At 39.2% G+C, this 19,918-nt stretch overlaps 1 protein-coding gene and 1 long non-coding RNA gene across 2 annotated transcripts in view; one reads left to right on the forward strand and one right to left on the reverse strand.

Moving 5' to 3' along the window:
* Positions 1 to 9,980: 9,980 nt before the first annotated feature.
* On the reverse strand, positions 9,981 to 11,410 carry LOC138170192 (uncharacterized). The gene is made up of 2 exons (XR_011170559.1): positions 11,181 to 11,410; positions 9,981 to 10,665 (listed from the first exon to the last, which is right to left on the reverse strand). It is a non-coding gene; the product is annotated as an uncharacterized lncRNA (long non-coding RNA).
* A 473-nt stretch (positions 11,411 to 11,883) lies between these two features.
* ZBTB10 (zinc finger and BTB domain containing 10) overlaps positions 11,884 to 19,918 on the forward strand; it is a 63,402-nt gene continuing 55,367 nt past the window's right edge. Inside the window, exon 1 of the mRNA XM_069100168.1 lies at positions 11,884 to 12,906. Within this exon, the coding sequence (XP_068956269.1) occupies positions 11,899 to 12,906 (1,008 nt within the window). The 5' untranslated portion in view covers positions 11,884 to 11,898. The remainder of the gene's footprint in view (positions 12,907 to 19,918) is intronic.

A 19,918-nucleotide genomic window follows, 5' to 3' on the forward strand; every position in this document is an offset into this window, starting at 1 on the left:
ATTTTGTGTTATGGAATACTATTCTTCCATTACAAATGGTGAGAAGTGGACTTCAGAAAAACCTGGAAAAACCTGCATGAACTGATGCTGAGCAAAGTGAGCAAAATCAGAACATCAACATTATGCAATGACCTACTTTGTTAGACCTAGCTTTTCTCAGCAATATGATGATCTAAGATGATTTCAAGACTCATGATGGAAAACACTATCCAGGTCTGAATACAAATTGAAGCATATTATTTTCTTTTCGTGTGTGTTTTTTCTCAGTTTTTGTTTTCTTTTGTTCTGATTCTTCTTTTACAACAAAATTAATGTGGAAGTGTTTAATATGATCATACATGTATAGCATATATCAGATTGAATGCTATCTTGAGGAGGGGGAGCAGAGGTAGGAGGGAAAATTTAGAACTCAAAATCCTATAGAAGTGAATGTTGAAAATTAAAAATTAATTAATTAAAAAAAATTAAAGAACTTTGTCATTCTGGACACTGTAAGTTCAAGATCCAATTAGCTTTCTTGGCTACCATCAAACTGTTTATTCCTGTTGCATCGTGTCCAATAAAATCCAATAAAAAGCTGAGGTTCTTTCAGATGAATTGCTAACCTGGTATCTTTTGTTCTTCCATCCCCCCACCTCCCCTCCTGCATTTGAGCAATTGTTTTTGGTTGTTGGTTATTTATTTACTTATTTATTTAAGCAGTGACCTTTACATTTATACTGACCTATCCTTTCAATCTTGAGATCTTTGGGCTCCTGATTCTCTCATCGATTGGCTACAAGTCAATCTATCTCAGAGCCTTGACATCAAAGTCTGATACACCACCTTTGCAATCTTCCAGGATGCTTTAACTCACTTGGCAAACTGAAGATGACATTTGCATAATTAGTGACTCATAGTAAGTCTACATACTTTTTCAGTAATAAATAAGGAACATTATTCCAACTCTCTTGTTCTGTGACACCTAATACCATACTGTAGTTATAGGGTCATCAATACGTATATCAACACTTCTCATATTGTAGTTCTTACTTGCTGTGCTCTCATTTTTCACTTTTCCTCAACAGTTTTGATAAATGTAACCCTGAGCATGAGATGCAAAGCAATATAAATTTGGTTATTCAGTCTTTCAGCTGGAATTGATAATCCTGAAATGTTTAAAAATCAATGTTTTGGCAGTTAGGTTACAAAATCATGGGTAAAAATGTGCCATGCACTTGAATTGTACTTGTCCAGTGAGCCTCATTATTTTAATGGCCAGGGAGGCATAACAACTTTGCACAACATAACACCAATTTGACTGGCCCAGGAGAGAATACACCTTACAGTTGGCCAGCAACTCCTAAACTCTAAATTATCACCCCATTATCTTAGTAGAAAAAAAAAAGTGACTCTCCTATTGTACTTAAAAGTTCTTAGCAATTAAAATAACATGTCATTTAAACATGAAGATACCACAGATGAGCTGTGCAAAGGGCAAGTCCTTTGAATTGTTTACAATGTGCTTATCCATCCATACTCTCCTGCCCAGTGGCATGTTTATGACTGCCATTCCTTTATGTCTGACATCAGTGGTGACCTCTTGAAAAATTGAAGTAAAAGCAGCAGTTACTGTGTTTTCTAGATCATCCACACTTTGTAAAAATTCATTTTTAGGGGCTGGAGTTGTGCTGGCATCTCTGTAGAATTATTTTTTTCTGATACAAAGGTGTGACCATCTAAATAATCTTCAGAGCAATAGAAGATTAGGATCATAGATTTAGAGCTAAAAGGAAGCTTTGAAATGAATAGGGCCACTCTTTCCCCATATTTAAAAGTTTAATTGATATCTTCTGTTTTGACATCACAGTATTACCAGATAAACCCCTCCCTCTTTTCTAGCCTTCCACAGTGAGCCAAACCCCTCATTTTGCAAAAGAAGAAACTGAGGTCTAAGGAGGTAAATTACTTTCCTAAGGTCACATAAATAGTAAGTCAACTCAACAACCATTTATTACCTGCCTAGTACTCATCTGAAACTTTCAGGATAAAAAGAGAAAAATGATAATAGTTGTCACCTTCAAATTCTTTGATTCTGGGGCGGGGAGGGGTGTCGTGGAAATACAACATATGTAAACAAAAAGTAAGTTTAAAACACTTTGAAGAGAAAGCATGAAGTAGAAGTGAATCAGGAAAGGGTCTGTGCAGGAATTGGTAGCTGAATTGAGATTTTAAGAGACAGAAATGAGGAGAGACTGCATTTGAAGCATGGAGTCTAACCTGTGCAAAGGCATGAGGGAAGGAGATGAAACATCATATTTTATGAATTCCTAGTAGGCCAATTTAGTCAGGATGTAGGGTGCATAAAGGGGAGCAATGTGAATGGCTGAAAGGGTAGATGGAAGTCAAATTGTAAAAGGCTTTAAATACCAGGCTAGAGAGTTTGTATTTTCTCAAAGTAATTAAAGATTAATGAGTATGGAAGTGACATGGTCATATGCTTAGGAAGTTAGGAATGTGCTTCAGGAATATTAAATTGGTGTGTGAAGGCAGATTGAAAATGGGGAAGAGACTAAAAGCAAGGAGGTTATTGCAATGCTCCAGGTGAGATGATGAGATCCTAAATAGGTAATGGCTATGTGAGAAAAGTGGGAATGGATGAGAGGGATGATATAGAGGTAAAATGAACATGACTTGGCAACTGACTGGATATGTAGGGTAAGGCAGATCAAACAGTCAAGTTCAGCTCTAAAATTGTGCACCTGAATGACTGTAAGGATAGCAATGTTCCCAATAGAAATATAGGGAAATCAAGGGAAAAGGTGGTTTTTGGGGAGAAGATAATGAATTTTGTTTTAAGCTATCTATGAAACATCTAGGTGGAAATGTCTAGCAGGCAGCTGGAGATATGGACCTGGAGTTTAGGAGAGAGATGAAGGCTGAATATATAGTTTGCCTGCATAGAATAGATATGCAGAATAACTGAACTCATGGAGTCTGATGAGATAAGAAAGTCCAAAACAGAGCTGAAAGGGGAGGAGGGAATGATACAACAAAAAAAGCAAAGGAGATGGAGAATGAACAGAAAGAAAAGAGAACCAAGTGATGCCATGAAAGCTGAGGGGGAAGAAAGGATTAAGTAAGCAAGAAGAGCCCAAGATCTTTATTTCAAATCCAGCACTCTTTCTACTACAATGCACTAACAATTTCCGTTTGAAATGATTCTGCATAGTCTCTGTGACACTGTCATCCTACTGGTCCTTTCACATTTCACACGTGGTCCTCTTTATGGTCAAGAGTTTACATTTGTGAGACAGCTGGTGAGGGTTAGGGCCTCAGCTATGGAACAAAGCAAAGTTAACTCACCCACAGGGGGAATAAAACCCATGACCTTGGCCTCATTAACACAGTGCTTTAACTAAGTGAGCTAAGCAGCCACAGACTAAATATTTACAGTAGACCAAATAAAATAAATTTAAAAGATTTTGTTATATGTGATTTTATAAAATGCAGTTTAATAAAAATCTAAACATCAAATATCTTATTATGTTTCTCCTATTTTATAATTGCCTATAAAATGAAAATTTTTAGCATAGAAAGGGTTTACAGAGGGGGAAAAGGTTAATTTAATTTCCACTTTGTCTACTATCAGAGAATAAATCAATGAGCAAAGTCATGTGAGAATAGTGCTTAGCCAGAGTGCAGAAACCAAAATTCCAAAATGTTTTAACTTAACACTGTGATTTGAATTCTTTTAAAATTTGTATAAAAAGCATTCAGAGATTAGGAAATTATTGAACAGTACTGCTTAAAGAACTGAAGAGATTTAAAAATACATCCTCATAGCCTAGATTTTATTAAAATTCTTTACCCTTACTTTAAAACTATGGGCAATCATACATATATACATAATATATATATTTCTGTCAAGTGATTTGTCAGGTTATTTTTCCTATATTTTAATATTATTTCTTGTATATATACATTCTCTTCTTCAAACAGTACAAGGAGTTACACAAGTGATTATATACCTTACAAAGATGAACTTCTATGCAACAAATATTACTTTTCTTTTGGTGCAAAGAACTATGTTAGGCACTGCAGTTAACAGACAAAAATAAAACAACCCCTAAGTCTCAACTCTGCGTATAACCTGTTTAATCTTGGGCAAGTAACTTAACTTCTTTCAGCCTCAGTTCCTCATCTGTAAACTGAAAGGGATCAGACTAGATGGCTTCTCAAAGTTACTTTAATCTGTAAATTTACAATCCTACAAACGCTTAAAGAGGTAATATTCTATTGGAGAGTTGAGGGTCATCGAAGGAGTCCAGAGTGAAGAAGGGTTAAATGCTAGGCTGAAGAGTTTTTATTTTATTCTGAGGTTGGACTGAGAAGGACTTTAACCCAAATCTGAAAAAATTCTGAACAGTGATCATCCAATCTGTTTGAAGGCCTCCACTGAACAGACTCATTACCTGCTAAGGAAACTGGCCCAAATATCAACTAGCTCTAGTGGTTAGTAAGTTTTTCCCTACATCCTGCCTAAAATTGTCTTTTTGCAACTCCTACCCATTACTCCTAATTCAGCAACTCAAGTCAACTAGCACAAAAAGCTTAATAAATGCTCATTGAATAGAAAAGCATATCTTTGTAGGCTTTATAAGCATATGTGTAAACACTATGTTCTCTTGAAGCAAGAGAATTAAGCCATCATGCCCCCTTCTCCTTAAACCTTTTCTTTCTCAGGCTAAACACTACTTTCTTTTTTCTTGGGGGGGGGGGAGGGCAATTGGGGTTAAGTGACTTGCCCAATGTCACACAGCTAGTTTTTATGTTGTGTCTGAGACCGAATTTGAACTCAGGTCCTCCTGACTCCAGGGCCGGTGCTCTATTTGCTTCACCACCTAGCCACCCCTAAACACTACTTTCTTAAAGTAATCCATATAGCATGAACTTATGGCCCCTTGAGTTGGCTGTCCTTTTCTAAAAGTAATCTTGATTCCTAAAATGTATCAAGCAGAACTGAGCACAATACTTCAGCTGGAGCCTGACCCCAGCAGAGCAGAGCAACACCCTTTATTCCCTATTCTTTGATATTATGTCTATCTCAATTTAGCCTAAGACTGCAGTATCTTTTTTGGATCCCATTTTTTCTTATATTGGGTTGGCAGTCCACTAAAACCTCATGAGAGACCTTTTTCAGATCCAAGATCTAGTCACATACTTTTCTTACCTTGTACTCGTGAAGTTGCTTTTTTAAGCCAAAATTCAAATGCTGCATGTAAATATTAAATGTAAGGAGAACCATAGTTTAGATATACTAAGGAAGCTTGCTGATGAAAGATATTTTATAAAGCAAATAATCTCCTGGTTTACATTTTATTAATCTGTATCTGCTTAATGAAGAACATATATGTATTATAAAATTAATATGCAACAAACTATGTGGAAGGAAGTGGTGTGAAGGTTGGAAAGGCAAGTAAGAAGACAGTGGAGGTCCACAAGGCCAGGCTAAGGAGACTGTACTTTTATTTTATGGGCAAGAGGGGTGGGGCACTGGTTTTGGAGCAGGGTAGGGACATTATTAATAAGCATTCAATATTAAGAAGATTATTTGGGCAACTACATAGTAAAGGATGGACTAGAAAAAAAGGAGAAACTGGAGGTAGAGAGACCATTTAGGAAGCTATTACAATGGTCCAAGCAACAGGTCATAAGGGAAATAAGGATGATGTTAGGATAGGACAGATTCAAAAAAAGTAGAGGGAGAGTTGATCAAACTTGAGGGGGGTTCCTACTTTGAGTTTCATAACCATTGAAATAAAGCTTTTGCAGAATTCCTGTAAAATATAATAAAGTTACCTTATGCAGAAAAAGTTACTAACGTTGCCTTTAGTGTCCTTCTCTGAGAATCTTCATATGAATTAGTTCATTAGTTCCCACAACTTATGCTCTAAAACTGAGATCTGATTACTATGAATGGCACATAAAATATCCCAAAGACAGCCCCTTCCAATTCTAGAATTAATCCAAAATTTGTATCTTTCATAGGTGGATTTTTTATATATTAAAATTAGGGAATAAAGGCAAAATTTAGCTGAAGCATGAAGCTTAAAACAATAACACCTGCAATTCTCATAACTAGGACGATAAACAGATGATCCTGAGGCATTTGACAAAAGACCAATATCAACTAAAAATATTTCATACCTTTTTTAAGGATATTAAATTATGATCAGGAAAAAATGATTTCATTTTAAGGTATTAAAATTGGCATTGCTCATTTTAGAAAGTTAGGAAAATATATGTAGATATTCTGCAGTTTGAAATATATCATGCAACCATGTATTATGCAACATTTAAAAATGTATAGTATGTAATTTAATTGCTAAGGCAATTTATAGTAGTGTACCACGAGCTGGAATGGTAACCTGGAGCTTTATGTACTACTTACTGCTGACTCACTGAATGACGTTAGGCAAGTCATTTAACTTTAACCTGCCTATGCTTCTATTTTCTAATTTGTTAAATGAAGATAATAGCCAATCCTCAAATAATTCATATAGTTGTTAAATAATGTCAGTAATTCACTTTAAGTGGCTCAGAAAGACATTAGTAACAAAGTATTACTAATATATTTTAATTAACATAATGAGCAGCACCTTAGCATTTGAGAAAGCTGGCCTGGGAGTCAGGGTGATTTAGGTACAAGTCCTGCTCTCATACTAGCTGTGGGAACCTGGGTAAATCAACTAATCTTGCAGTGTCCCCAGGCAACTCTCTAAGACTGAAAGTTGTATAGCAATTGCACAATCTGCACTGGTAGAGGATGCTTCTTCTCTCTAGACCAATGAAATCACAAGTCCAGTACCCAAAAAAGAATTATGTATATTTTACAGAAATTCAGCACAAAATTTAATTCAGTAGTTTAAGACATTCTTTTTCTTGCTCTTTAATCAAAAAAGAAAAAATGTCAAATTTCCCAACAAAGAACAGCATCCTAGCAGGCAGGTTAAAAGCAAGCAATTCCATGGACAAAGTCTCAGGTCACTCTGTGTTGTCTCAAATGTGAAAGCCAGCAGTTAATAATTGGCTTTTCTTGATGTGCTACACAGCACCTGGATGATTTTCAGGGCCATGGCAGCTTTAGATAATCTGGTATAGTCAAGGGGAGATCAACAGTGGAACCTGGGTCTTGCTACAACAGTTCAGCCCAGTTGATTCTGAGCAATAGTGGGGTATGGTCAAGGTGACCTATGACAGCTTTAAATAGTCCACAGGAAGATCAGCTAAGGACAGGAATTTAGGGGAAGCCGTCAAGATGAATGGTTTTAAATCCAAGACTATGAAGGATAGTCTAATATATCTTGGTGTCCAATTGGGTATGGCAATACAGACCTCCAAACTGTCTTCATCATTTGCTTCAGGCAAATATTTTTAAGGTATTAAAAGTTTCTTATTCCAATTTAATGTACTGCAAGGCAAGAGGAAAAATCCAAGCATGTTACAAACTGTAAGATTTAAATATGTCCTAGCTATACTAAATCAATCAATAACCAAGAACTATTTATTAATATATCCCAGGTGCCAGGCACTGTGCTAACCACTTGTTTCATAGACAGCGACATTACATATAGTATGGCATAGTGGAAGAGCAGTAGACTTGGAATCAGACATAGGTTTGAGTCTGCCACTTACTAGATTGCTTCTATGGATCAAATCTCTCCCTGAGTTTCAGTTTCCTCATTTTAAAAATGAGAATAATTAAAATTGCTCCAACTCAGAGGGTTACAAATGATACATGTGAAAGAACTATTTGGAGATCTATAAAACCCTTTACAAATATAAGCCATTATTATTAGAAGGCTTTGCCCTTTTGTTCTTAACTAATTTGATTTTCAATCTGCAATCTCAAAACACTGAATAACTCACAGGATTTTCTTTTTATACCACCCAGTGCCCTCTGAACTTATCACAGAAGGAAGAAATCTTAAAAGCATTAAGTAAGAAAAAAAACAATGTCACTCTGATGCAATTAAGTTTGTTTCAAGGTGTCTATTTGCATTTTAAAAAGCAAGGTGGGGATAGGAAAACCCAAGAATGGACCTTAGGGGGCTTAAAAAGATTTAAAGTCCACTGATCTAGTTCCAAAAGGTTTATAGGTCAAAATGTATTCAGAGACAAGTGAGTAGTGAATATAAACTACAGAGCATCAGAGTAATCAAAACAGATTCAAATTTAATGAGATGCCAAAAGCACGAATAAACATCAGATGAACATAACTACCTCGTCTATCTACAAATCTCTTTAGTGGGGTTCAATGGTTTGTATCTAGATCTACAGTGAGGCTCTCCCATCTTCCTGGGGTTCCCCAATACAATGGGAATTTCCTTAATCTGACAGAACCTCAATAGGAAATGTAGGTTTTTAAGGGTTAGATTTCTATTTGCTAGTAGGAATATGAAAAGGGTGGGGGAATTCCTAAGTGCCCACTTAGAGAGCAGGGGATCCCCATTTGCTTACCAGATTTCTCTCACTAGAAGATACTGAGCATGCCATGCCACCCCTCCTCCGCCTCATTTTTATCACCCTTTCTGGATCTCTATGACAACTGACAGTGCTTTAGAACTGTCTGGCTGTTAAGGATTCAAGGATTTCATTCAATGATAGAGCCACCTGTTATCAACGAGATAATCATTTATCGCTAGCTAAATGTCCAGATTTATTGTACTCAAACCCAGACATTTTATTTAGTGATAAAAAACATGAAGTATGTCAAAAAGTCACTTCCTGGCATATTTACAAGTTTGGTACACATCAAATTTTTGGTACTTTACCATCACAGAAAAATATCATAGAAGATGAAAAGAAAGTCTTACTTTTTTTGCTTTGAAAAAAGAGAAAATTTCAATATTGAAAGTATTGAATGAAAAATCAAAACTTCATATTACCCCCAACCCTGGAAGTTACTTCTTTGCTACTTTTTTCCTTTAGTATGATTAAACTGTTTCTTTGCAAAATGCCATGATTTTTTTTAAGTGAAAGGATCAATTTAAGAAAAAAAAGTAATGTACTTTTAATATGCTAAATCACTGTTGATCCGAAATAATGTAAACAGCAGATATTCCTAAAATTAACAGCTAGAACATGGTGGTAATACCAAATCGTCAATCTTAAAGACTAATTAACTGATTCAGAGAGGAAAAAAACAAACCCCCTAGTTCCAGGGCCACAGATTACACTCTTAACCAGACCAGATATCTCTATTGTTGGTCACCAAGTGAGTTAAGTAATAATGTGCACATCAACTAATCTACCTCACTGGGCAAAAACCATGAAACTCATTATTTCACCAGTGGTGAGTAGTATCATCTTTACTTAGTTAATGTACAAAGCAGAACCGATTTTGTTAAAAGTTAAATGTTTAGGAGAGATAATTTTAAACATTCTACTTGAAACTGTATTGTATTAAATGAAAATTGCTTTCAGTAAATGACCTAAGCCAAGGATAAAAAGACATATTTCATTTGTAAGCAAATTAATTAGATATATGGTATATTTTTGAAGGTTTCATAATTACCTCAATAATGCAGATAAAAGGCAGTATTATTTTTATTTTAAAATGAGAATACAAAAAATACCTTAGCAATCAAGAGCAAGAATCTTACAATCAAAAATCATAAATTGTTTAAAATTTAAAAGTCACTTAATTTTTACTTTTATCACCCCTAGATACTACTCAGAGCAAGGCAATAGTCAGAAAAACCTAGGTTCAAGTCTCAACTCTCAAATCTACTACCTATATGACCCAGAGCAAGTCATTTAACCTCTCAGTACGCCGGGCCAAGACTTAAAATTACATACCACTGCATAAGAATTGCATTTGTATTTGCATTTATATATCAATTGTATTTGATAGGGGGAGTTCCTTACACCAGTGTACAGAGTAAAAACGATCAACATTGATTTTGAAAAGTTAAAAAAAAACAACACGACCAAACTCCATATTTGAAATAATTTTACTTGAAAATTCTCAAATTAATGAGTTCACATTTAAAAACCTAAGTACAGTTTAATAAACATTAGTTATCATTTAAAGACACACAAGCACCTTTACCTAGAATAACATCCATCCTCAAGTGAGTAAAAGTCAGAAAACTTTTTCTAAGACTATTAAGGCAGCTTTATTTTCATCTCAAATTTGTCCCTCTAATTACGTCTAACTTATAATAATAAAAATGAAACCATTCAAGTGGATATTTTTTGTAAAATGAAGACTGTTATCTCAAATGTACGTGCCACACACTAATACCGTATAAGCTGACTCCTCCCCACTCCGGGGAAAACCCTGCCTAATATTTATAACGTTATGACATACTGTAATACTCACAAGGTGGTTGTAGAAATATAAACACAACTGGAGTTATCTGATTGGCTGCCGGTGATGTAACACCCATGTCAATACTTCCCAGTGAACGCACGTGTTCGACCTTTTATTTAAATTTCCATTTCATCACAGCAATAAGACACTCGGGGCGGTGCATTTCTGTGAAATGATTATTGCCTTGGGCCCGGGGTGCTGCCTCCCTCACTCCCTCACACGCAGACACACACAGACACAATGCATCAGAGGAGGAGGTGTCCATGGTGCAATCATCTCACTCCAAATGCATCGCCCGGTCCAGCCTTTGTGAAAGGACGAAAATAAGTTCAGTTACTTGGGGGACTCCCACCCACCGCGGACCAAAAGCCAAAGGCTGGATACCCCGGCTCCCTACGCGGAGATTATTTTCAGAACACTTCTTCCAAGGGCTGTTAGCTCGTGGCTCGAGAAAAAGAGAAACGGGCATGCAGGCAGGCAGGCGAGCCGGGACCGAGGAGGTGCGAGTGGGCTGCAGGAAACGCACCATAACCTGACACTCGCCAGCTGTTCCTCGCGCCCGGCCCGGCCTTTCTCCTCATCCCACAGACCAGGCCCCCTTCCCTCCAAGCCCCCAATAATCCTCTCACCTTCTTGGGTGACACCTCCCACGCCCCACTCACCTCCTCCACCCCCATCCCTGGGTCCGGCTTCCTTTCCGCTCCCCCCCACAGGCCCAGCCCAGCCCCTTTCCCGTTCCCCAGGCGCCCCCCCACCCCCAAGCCCAGCCCCCCTCCCCAGCCCGGCCCCCACCCTCTCCCCCTCCAGCGGTTACTGCTACCCCGGTGCATTGTGGGCGCACAGTCCGTTGTTCATTTGCCATTCGACCTCCGCCAGGGCCTGGTCGGACGGAAACGCTCTGCCGGGTTCATTGTCGGTTTTTTATATGGTGGAAGCCGGCCGCCCGGCGCGCCGCGGGTTCTCTCGGCTCTGGAGGCTGGCGGCGGGGTCCGGACTCGTGCGCCCCGAGAAAAGGCTCTCTCTTTTCGCTGGCCTTCCGAAGGGGGCAGGGGAGGGTCTCCCTACTCTCCGCCTCTCAACTTTGAAGGCCCCACGCACCCCCGACTGCCTCCTCCTCCACAGCCGCCGCCACCTCCACCGTCGCCGCCGCCGCCGCCGCCGCTGCCTCCGCCACCTCCCCCCGCCCCCTAACCTTTCCCGCGAAGCGCTTTTCGAAATCGCCACGGAGGGGGGCGGAGGAGGAGAACGGCCCAAAGAAGAAGCTAGGCGAGCGCCAGACGCGTGAGAGGGACCGTGAGCGCGAGACCGGAGGGAAGGGAGGGGGGAGAGAAGAGGAGCGCGAGACCCGGGCGTGAGGGGCGGGGGTAGGGGGTGGGTGGGTAGGTGGGTGGGTGGGAGGGGGGCGGGGGAGGAGGAAGAGAAGGAGGGGGGGGAGCAAATCGAGGGAGCGCGCGAGACGGGGGCACGGAGCGAGCGCGAGACGGAGCTCGAGACCGGGCGCGAGCCGGGGGCACCGGGCGGCTGCGGCGGCGCGCGCCATGTTCGCTGAGATGAACCGCAGGACGCTGGCGTTCCGAGGAGGCGGGCTGGTCACCGCCAGCAGCGGCGGCGGCGGCTCCACGAACAATAACGGTGGCGGCGGGGAGGCCTCGGCCTGGCCGCCACAGCAACAGCCGCGGCAGCAACAGCAGCTCAATGGGCGGGGGGCGGACGAGGAAGTGGAACTGGAGGGCCTGGAACCCGAAGACCTGGAGGCCGCCGCCGCGGCCGCCCCTGCCCCTGCCGCCGCCACCGCCACCGCCGCCGCCGCCGCCGAGGAAGGGAAGGACCTGCTTCTCGCGCAGGACGGGGGCGGCCCCGCCTCGCTGGGCGGTGGCGGCGGCAGCGGCGGCGGCGGCGGCGGCGCCGGGGGCCCCATGTTAGCGGAGAGGAACCGCCGGACTCTGGCCTTCCGTGGAGGCGGTGGCGGGGGTCTCAGTAACAATGGCAGCGGCGGCAGCGCAGAGGCCTCGGCGTGGCCCCCGAGGCACTTCAATGGGCGGGGGACGGCGGACGAGGACCTCGAGCTGGATGTGCTGGAGGGGAAAGAGTTGGTGCAGGACGGGGCGTCCCTGAGCGACAGTAGCGAGGACGAGGAGGAGGGGGCGAGTCTGGGCGACGGCAGCGGGGCGGAAGGCGGCAGCTGCAGCAGCAGCAGGCGGTCGGGAGGCGATGGGGGGGACGAGGCGGAGGGCAGCAGCGTGGGAGCCGGGGAAGGAGAGAGCGTCCAGCACTTCCCGCTGGCTCGGCCCAAGTCCCTCCTGCAGAAGCTGCACTGTTCTTTCCAAACCTCCTGGCTGAAGGAGTTTTCTTGGCTGCAGTATTGCCAGGACACTGGCCTCATGTCCTGCTCCTGGTGCCAAAAGAGTCCTGAGGATGGTGGCAGTGGGGACTTGCCCCTAGTGGGCCACGATGAGCTTTCGAGGGGTACTCGCAACTACAAGAGAGCCCTCCTCCTCAGGCACCATCTCTCTGCCGAGCACAGACTCCACGAATCCAACACGCAGGTACAGTACAGCGCATACCCTCCTTACTTTTCCGGACCCTTTCCTTCGAGGAAGGCTAACCTTCCCAGGAACACCCATTTCTGGATGGAGGGGTCTTTCTGATTGTAGGAGGAATGGTAGGCTTTAGGAGCCTTTTGGGAGTCGGGGTTCGGGGAGCAGTGTTGATGGGTGAATGACAATTCTAATTATCATGCAGAATTACGTTAAAGACCAGTTTTACCTTCTGTGACTAATAAGCAGATTGCTTTGCTGTATCTTATCTGATTGGATCAAGATTAGGTTTCCTTAGGCACTTAAAAGGTTGCAGTTTCTATTCATCTAAGTTTATCAGCACTGACAACCCATTTAAAATATACCTGTGACTTTATGGGTCCTGACTAATGTTAATATTACCTTGGGCGAGTGCTGAGCCGAGTCGGAAGGCTAGTAACTGATTTAAGAATGACATCCATTGCTGCAACTTTAGGACATTACCTTAAATATATTTTTTTAATTAAATCAGGATAATTTGAAATTTTGAACAGATTGTAGAACAAGAGAAATTCTTTGGGAACAGGCACTTTGTTTCTGATTTGTGAATGAATTTTTTTTACTCACCTCCTTTGCTTAAAGAAATCTCCTTTACAGGTCTATCTCTGGGCCATGTTCCTTTTCTTAAAGCTCTTGTACAGTACCTTTTAAACATTGCGTATTAGATACCCTTTTTTCCCTCCGTGTTGTTAGAGGTAGGATGATGTGAGCAGATACAACTATTTACATCAGGCCTTCGACTTCTGCGTTTTTTGTTTCCAAAGTAATTGACTATTTGCCAAAGTGACAGAAGTCATGAATAGACCAGTTTGTGGTGGCTGGGTATAGAGCTGCATGATATTATTCCCAGAGCCAAACATAATGAAATAATAGAAATTTGTAGTTCTGGCATGTTATCTCGATCAAGCTTGATGCTAAACTGATTTGGAGATTTGATGTAACCTGTGTGTTTCAGTTAGTATGTAGAATTCATCTTTAGAGGCAGTTGTCACAACATCTCTAAAGTATACAGATGCAGTCTCTCAAGATGTCAGTGCTGTGAATTGAAGTGATTATAATGATCCGGATTTAGAGATCTCATTTTGTAGTTGGTCAGGCTCTTATTGATAACAAGGCAGGAATCAGAAGTTAACATTTTAACTTAGTGTGTAATCTAAGTCAGTAACTAAATAAGTTAGTCTAGCCTACAAAATAGCATTAGCAAGCTTCTCACCAATAGAAAATGGCAGAAGATAATGACATAAATATTAGTTGACCAAGAAATACCTTTGGTAGAGCTCTGTATTATAAGCAAGACCTTGAAATGCATTATTTTTTTATTATGGGACCTTTTTAATTTATCAATCTTTTCATTTTACTGATGAGGGTAAGCTCAAATAATTTGCCCAAGATGACACAAGTTTAACAGTGGGAGAACTAACATCAGATTCTAATTTCTTAACTCCTAGTCTAATACTTGAAAATTAAAAGACTTTATGCAAATGCCATTTTATGTGAAATGTTATTACTGAAGTTTTTCTTAAACCTGATATGGATACAGAATTGAATTTGGAGCTGGGACCAGGGTTCAAATTTTTGTCTCTGATGCTTTACCTATTGTAACCTTGGGCAAATCCCTAAGTCTTTCTGGGTCACAGTCTTCATTTGTAAAATGATGGGGTTGGGCTAAATCTTGACCTAAAATCTAGTAACTTGTAATTTGAAAACTATTTCAGTCTAATCTGTTTGCTTTGGAATGCTATATATTTTATTTTGTGCAATTGAAATATTTTGATAAAGGGTCTGTGACCAGAAAAAAAAGGTTAAAAACCCTTGGACTAACCCCTGAACTAGATGGTCCTTTTTAGTTCTTAAATTCTGTGAGCTCACACTTGCATTTTGGCATATACTTCATATAGTACACATTTCTATGATGAAGGGAGGGTATGAACCTCTGTTGTTCTGGGGGTACAATGCATCCTTGTACTTTGTCTTCCACTTGGGGTACAGTCTTAGTGCTTCCTTGTCTCTCTGCTCTTTATTCCTAATCCATTCTGGCTGGACAAATTTACTCATGTCCAGAGATTGCTTTGACCGTCAAAACTCATCAAAAATATTTTACTGTTACAAATTGCAAACTACTGACAAGTTTCACACCATTATTTTAGATTAAATGCAAAATTGGACTGCTAATTACTTGTTTATAAAGCATCGCTGGAGTTCAAATATGTGGGAACTGGTTGTTGTGGGAGGTCTGTTCATGTTACTCCAGGTATTTCCAGGTGTTTAAATTGACTTCATTACTTATCCTATTACTTATCTGATGAGTGTTGCCATCCCTTAGCCACCCGTTTGCAGTATTGTGCTTGCTCATAGGTGGCTGTATTTTAATACTGCTCGAAGTTAATTCTTTTTTTTTTTTTTTTTGAGGGCAATCGGGGTTAAGTGACTTGCCCAAAGTCACAGAGCTAGTAAGTGTGTTAAGTGTCTGAGGCCATATTTGAACTCAGGTCCTCCTGACTCCAGGGCCAGTGCTCTACTCACTGCGGCCACCTAGGTTCTTACTAGTATGTATTTGAAGGATTTGAGGAGATGCAGTGATTGTGTTTGAAAATAGGGAAAGTTTGTACTTAGATAATGATAAGTTTGTTAGGTTTTGAAAATGTTAATTAGAGCAGTCCCCTTTCATATATTTATTATAAAAGTGGCAGCACACCCAAATTTGTAATTAATATTTTCAGACAGTTAATTGATGGATCAGACCATTGACTCTTCTTCAGTCTACCTTTTTCCAGTGACTTTCCATTTGACCATTCTGCTTGAGTTCTTTTGCTGATATTACATCAGAATCAGAGCTCAATGGCAGTTGAAGCAAAGAAGGTAAAACAAATCTGTCATCTTTCCCTTCATTTGGCATAAATGGTTCCCAGCAGTTGAAGCCTTCATAACTACAAATTAGAAACAGAGTGAGAGACCTTTACCCAGGAGGCAAGAGGGAGAAATAAAGATGAAGCTTACTTAAAAGCCAATACTATTGCCTACATTTTCTAACTCTGCATTCTTTTTATATATATTCCCTTCAGACTAAAGTAATTTTTTAGTGTAACAATCTTTCTTAGCATTAATGCCAATCAAGTGCTTTTTAATTCTTATCAATAAGGCATTGGAGGTTACAGGTGGTAGGAACATGATTACTCTTAATGCTTTCTTATTTCTTGGCTTCTAAATTACTTTAAAATGTTTCCCCAATTTATTTTTTGAATCTTGAAATATTAGAAAATAGCTTTTGTTATGTGTAAGTGGTATTCTCTTTATTGTGTAACTACCATGTGTAGTGGAAAGGAACATTGAGAGACTGGTTCTAATTGAGAGGTACCATTAAGTAGCAACTATGACTTTGGGCAAATTACTTTGACCTCTCTGGACTTGGATTTTCTAAGTGTTAAATGATACACTAATATATGGTGATATACTATGCAACACAATATACTTATAGTTTGAGGGAATTGGGTGTTAAATAAATCCATTAGTTATTGGTTACTTGTTCAGTAGTTGAAACTAAAGGGTGTCTTCAGTTACGGTTCTTAAGAGGGTTTTTTGCTATACATTTCAAATTTGTTTATACTTTTTAGCATGGATTGTGGTGAGAATAAAGTTTCTAGCCTTTTGTAATATTCTATTAAAAATTTTTAAAATATGCCAAGGCTTCAGTTGTTTAGTTTGAGATGTAGCCTGAAGTTACTGTTTAGCAAGTATAAATAATATCTATTAGTTGGGTTTGTCAAAGTGAATTCTTCAGCTTTGGTGAGAAATCAGACTACTGCTAGAGTTGCTTAAACTCATTTTCTATGAACTTAAAAAGCAGTCTTTATGTTTTTGGTATAGTCTTAGTCTCAACTATATATAATAATACTTTTCAATTTTTGCCTTGGAAATATGTTTTCCAAACTTCAACAGCCAAAAAAAAGTTGTAGAGCACTGCTAATGATTTAAATTTTTTTTTAGGTAAATTTTAATTAAGGGGCAGCTAGGTGGCAAAGTGAATAGCACATTGGCCCCTGGAGTAAGGAGGACCTGAGTTCAAATCCAGCGTCAGACACTTAACACTTACTAGCCTTGTGACTTTGGGCAAGTCACTTAACCCCAGTTGCCCTGGAGGGGAAGAAGCCATTCCAAAAAAGCAAAAGTAATATTTTTTTTAAAAATTAAATCCATACTTGATTATTTAGTGTGAGTTACTCATTTTGTCAGGATTTGGACCTGCTTTATACCTGTCATTATTTAGGTATTTCCCTGGCCATTACAGCCTTTAAATAGACTGAGAAGAGGAAGGAAAAGAAAACAAAATTCAAAATCAAATTTGCCACTTGAGTGGGTTCACCTTGATTTGTAGGAGAAAGCTGAAGCTAACCTAAACATTTTCATTTTACCTTGGATCTTAAGATTTTGATCTTTCTGCTCTGTTGCCCACATTAGCTAGATATAACTTGGAACTGTTAGAATGATGTGGTCTAGGGGCGGCCAGGTGGCTCAGCGAGTAAGAGCACTGGCTCCAGTGTCTGGATGACCTGGATCAAATCCGGTCTCAGATGCTCAGCACCACACCCAGAAATAACTGGCCGTGTAACCTTGAGCAAGTTACTTAACCCTGATTGCTTTAAAATAATAAAAAAAAATGATGTGGTCTTGGTGAATATGGTCTTTTTGGATGGTGGGGAAATTTTAGTTTTGCTGTTCAAAAATTATATATAACTAGTTAGCCTCATGGCACTTGTTTTCAAGGCAGTGTCTCTACTGGGCATAAGTATAGCCTGCACACAGTGTTTGGTTTGGAAGGTGTATATGTGTCTACACATACATAGACACATATTTATGTATGTGTGTATATATGTATGTATATGCATGTGTATTTCTATAACTCTATATCTGTGTGTATATATATATTATTGTTTAGATGGAGGGACAAACAATTCAGGCAAATGGAAATTAAGCTATACTATCTCTTTTTCTACCTGTCCAAACTCTGGTACCTAATTTATGTTCATTATTCTTTGTATAAAAGTGGAAGAAATGGTGAGGAAAGGTGCTGGGGTTTGTATATGTGTGTGTATTGTCCTCTCCTTTAAGTTGCTCCTATAGATTGTTTTGTTATATAACATTCTTAGGAATTATTCCTTTCCCTTTCATATGTACTCAGGTTTTAGTTTTATTAAGATGCTTTTAAGTGGGTTAGTTGTAGAACTCCATTTTAGATGCTTACCACTCATTAACTTGGCTATTAGCATGATTCCTTCCCCCTGTTACTCCTGATCACAAAAGTAAGTTACTTGATCAGGCGATAAAAGTTTAAATGAGATTTTAAAGGCAAATAATAAAGCAAAATGTATGGTTGATTATAGCCAGTGATTTTTTGGTAATGCTTCTAAGCTCCAACGTACTTTAATTATTTCATTTGATAATTATACCAACTCTATGAGTAGGTAATTGATTCTACTTTCCATTTGTATAATTTTTTAAGGTTTTACAGTGTTCTTTTTTCACAACCCCGTGAGTTAGATTTTGCAGGTATTATCTTCATTTTAGTGATGACAACACCAAAGCTGAGAGGCAAAATATTTTGCCCAGTAAATTCAAAGAACTACAAAATAAGTCTAGGTCTGATTCTACATCTAGTACTATTTCCTAAAGAGTGTTGTGTTAAGACTCATTAATAGGTGAGGAAATAAATCTAGAACCAGAAGAGACTGTTTTTGGATTCCATTTAGTCCAGCATCTTCATTTTATAGATGAAAAAAATTGAGAGACAGAGATTAAGTGACAAGTCCAAGATCATACAATCAAATGACTCCCAGACTTAATCTTCTTTCTTTCCACCATATAGCAACTGGGTTGTAGTTTCTTGTTGATTACCTCCATATTACATAGCTATTAATTGTAGGAGCTAGGACTCCCAAACCACATAAAAAGAGTAAGTAAATATTAGGCTAATTATGAGGGGTGTAATAATAGGTCACAAACTTTCTGAGCCTAGGCTTTTCTCAAGAACTTTTCTGTATCTAAAATTAACCACAATTTTCTATAAATGGATCTTTAAATTAATTCATCTCTTCACAGAACTCTGTGCTTTTAAAAAACAAAAACAAACCACAAGAGTGATTAGGACTATCTTTTGCATGATTTCAAAGGAGAGAAATAGAACCAGTTGGGTGGAAAACTTGCAAGATGTTCCACGTAGGGAGGAACTTCATAACAATTTGAACCACGTAAAAATTTGTTGGAGAGAGTGTTGAATTTGAGGCTTGTGAAAGGACATTGCAAAATGTTTCTGTATGACTTCAGGCAAATAATTTAGCCTAATCTCTCAACCTCAGTAATCTTTATTCTTCTCCTTGGCTCAGGTGGTGGTCTAGCAGAGTCTAGATGACCGTCATGTGTAAGAAATATTATAGATGTTCAAGTAGGGGTTGGTTCTCTCTCACTTCAAATTCTTACTTTTTCATGACTGTACTTGTCTCAGAAAGATAAAAACTAATACTCTGCCCATCTGATTTTAATATTTAGGTAAACTTTTTTCTGTAACTACTTTGGAACTTGAAATAGCCTAGTCATGGGTACATTTATGCTTTAAATTTTTTTCACCATCCCACCTCTGCATACTGATGACTTTAGACCAAAGAAAAATCCTCCTACTCAGAATTTACCCACTAACATGGAATTTTTATGAAAAACAAATTTAAAACTCAGTTGGTCTTTTAAAATTTATTGCTCTATTTTCTAATTTCTTCTAGGTTCCATCAAGAATTTGATAATTTGTGTTGTTATTTTTTAAGTCATACTGTCACTTTTATAGTGCTATGTAATTGCTGATTCTTGTCTTTTAATAAAATCCTCCAATTTCTCTTTGGGGACATGTGATTTAAAGAAAAAGCACTTCCAGTTTTTGTCCTCAGGAGTACACAAGCTTGACTTGACAAGCTTCAGTTGAAGGGCATGTTTAACAGCT

Source organism: Petaurus breviceps, unplaced genomic scaffold (genome assembly GCF_028583685.1).
Source record: "Petaurus breviceps papuanus isolate PSGF00001 unplaced genomic scaffold, PetGlider_PUasm1.0 38, whole genome shotgun sequence".
NCBI lineage: Eukaryota > Metazoa > Chordata > Mammalia > Diprotodontia > Petauridae > Petaurus > Petaurus breviceps.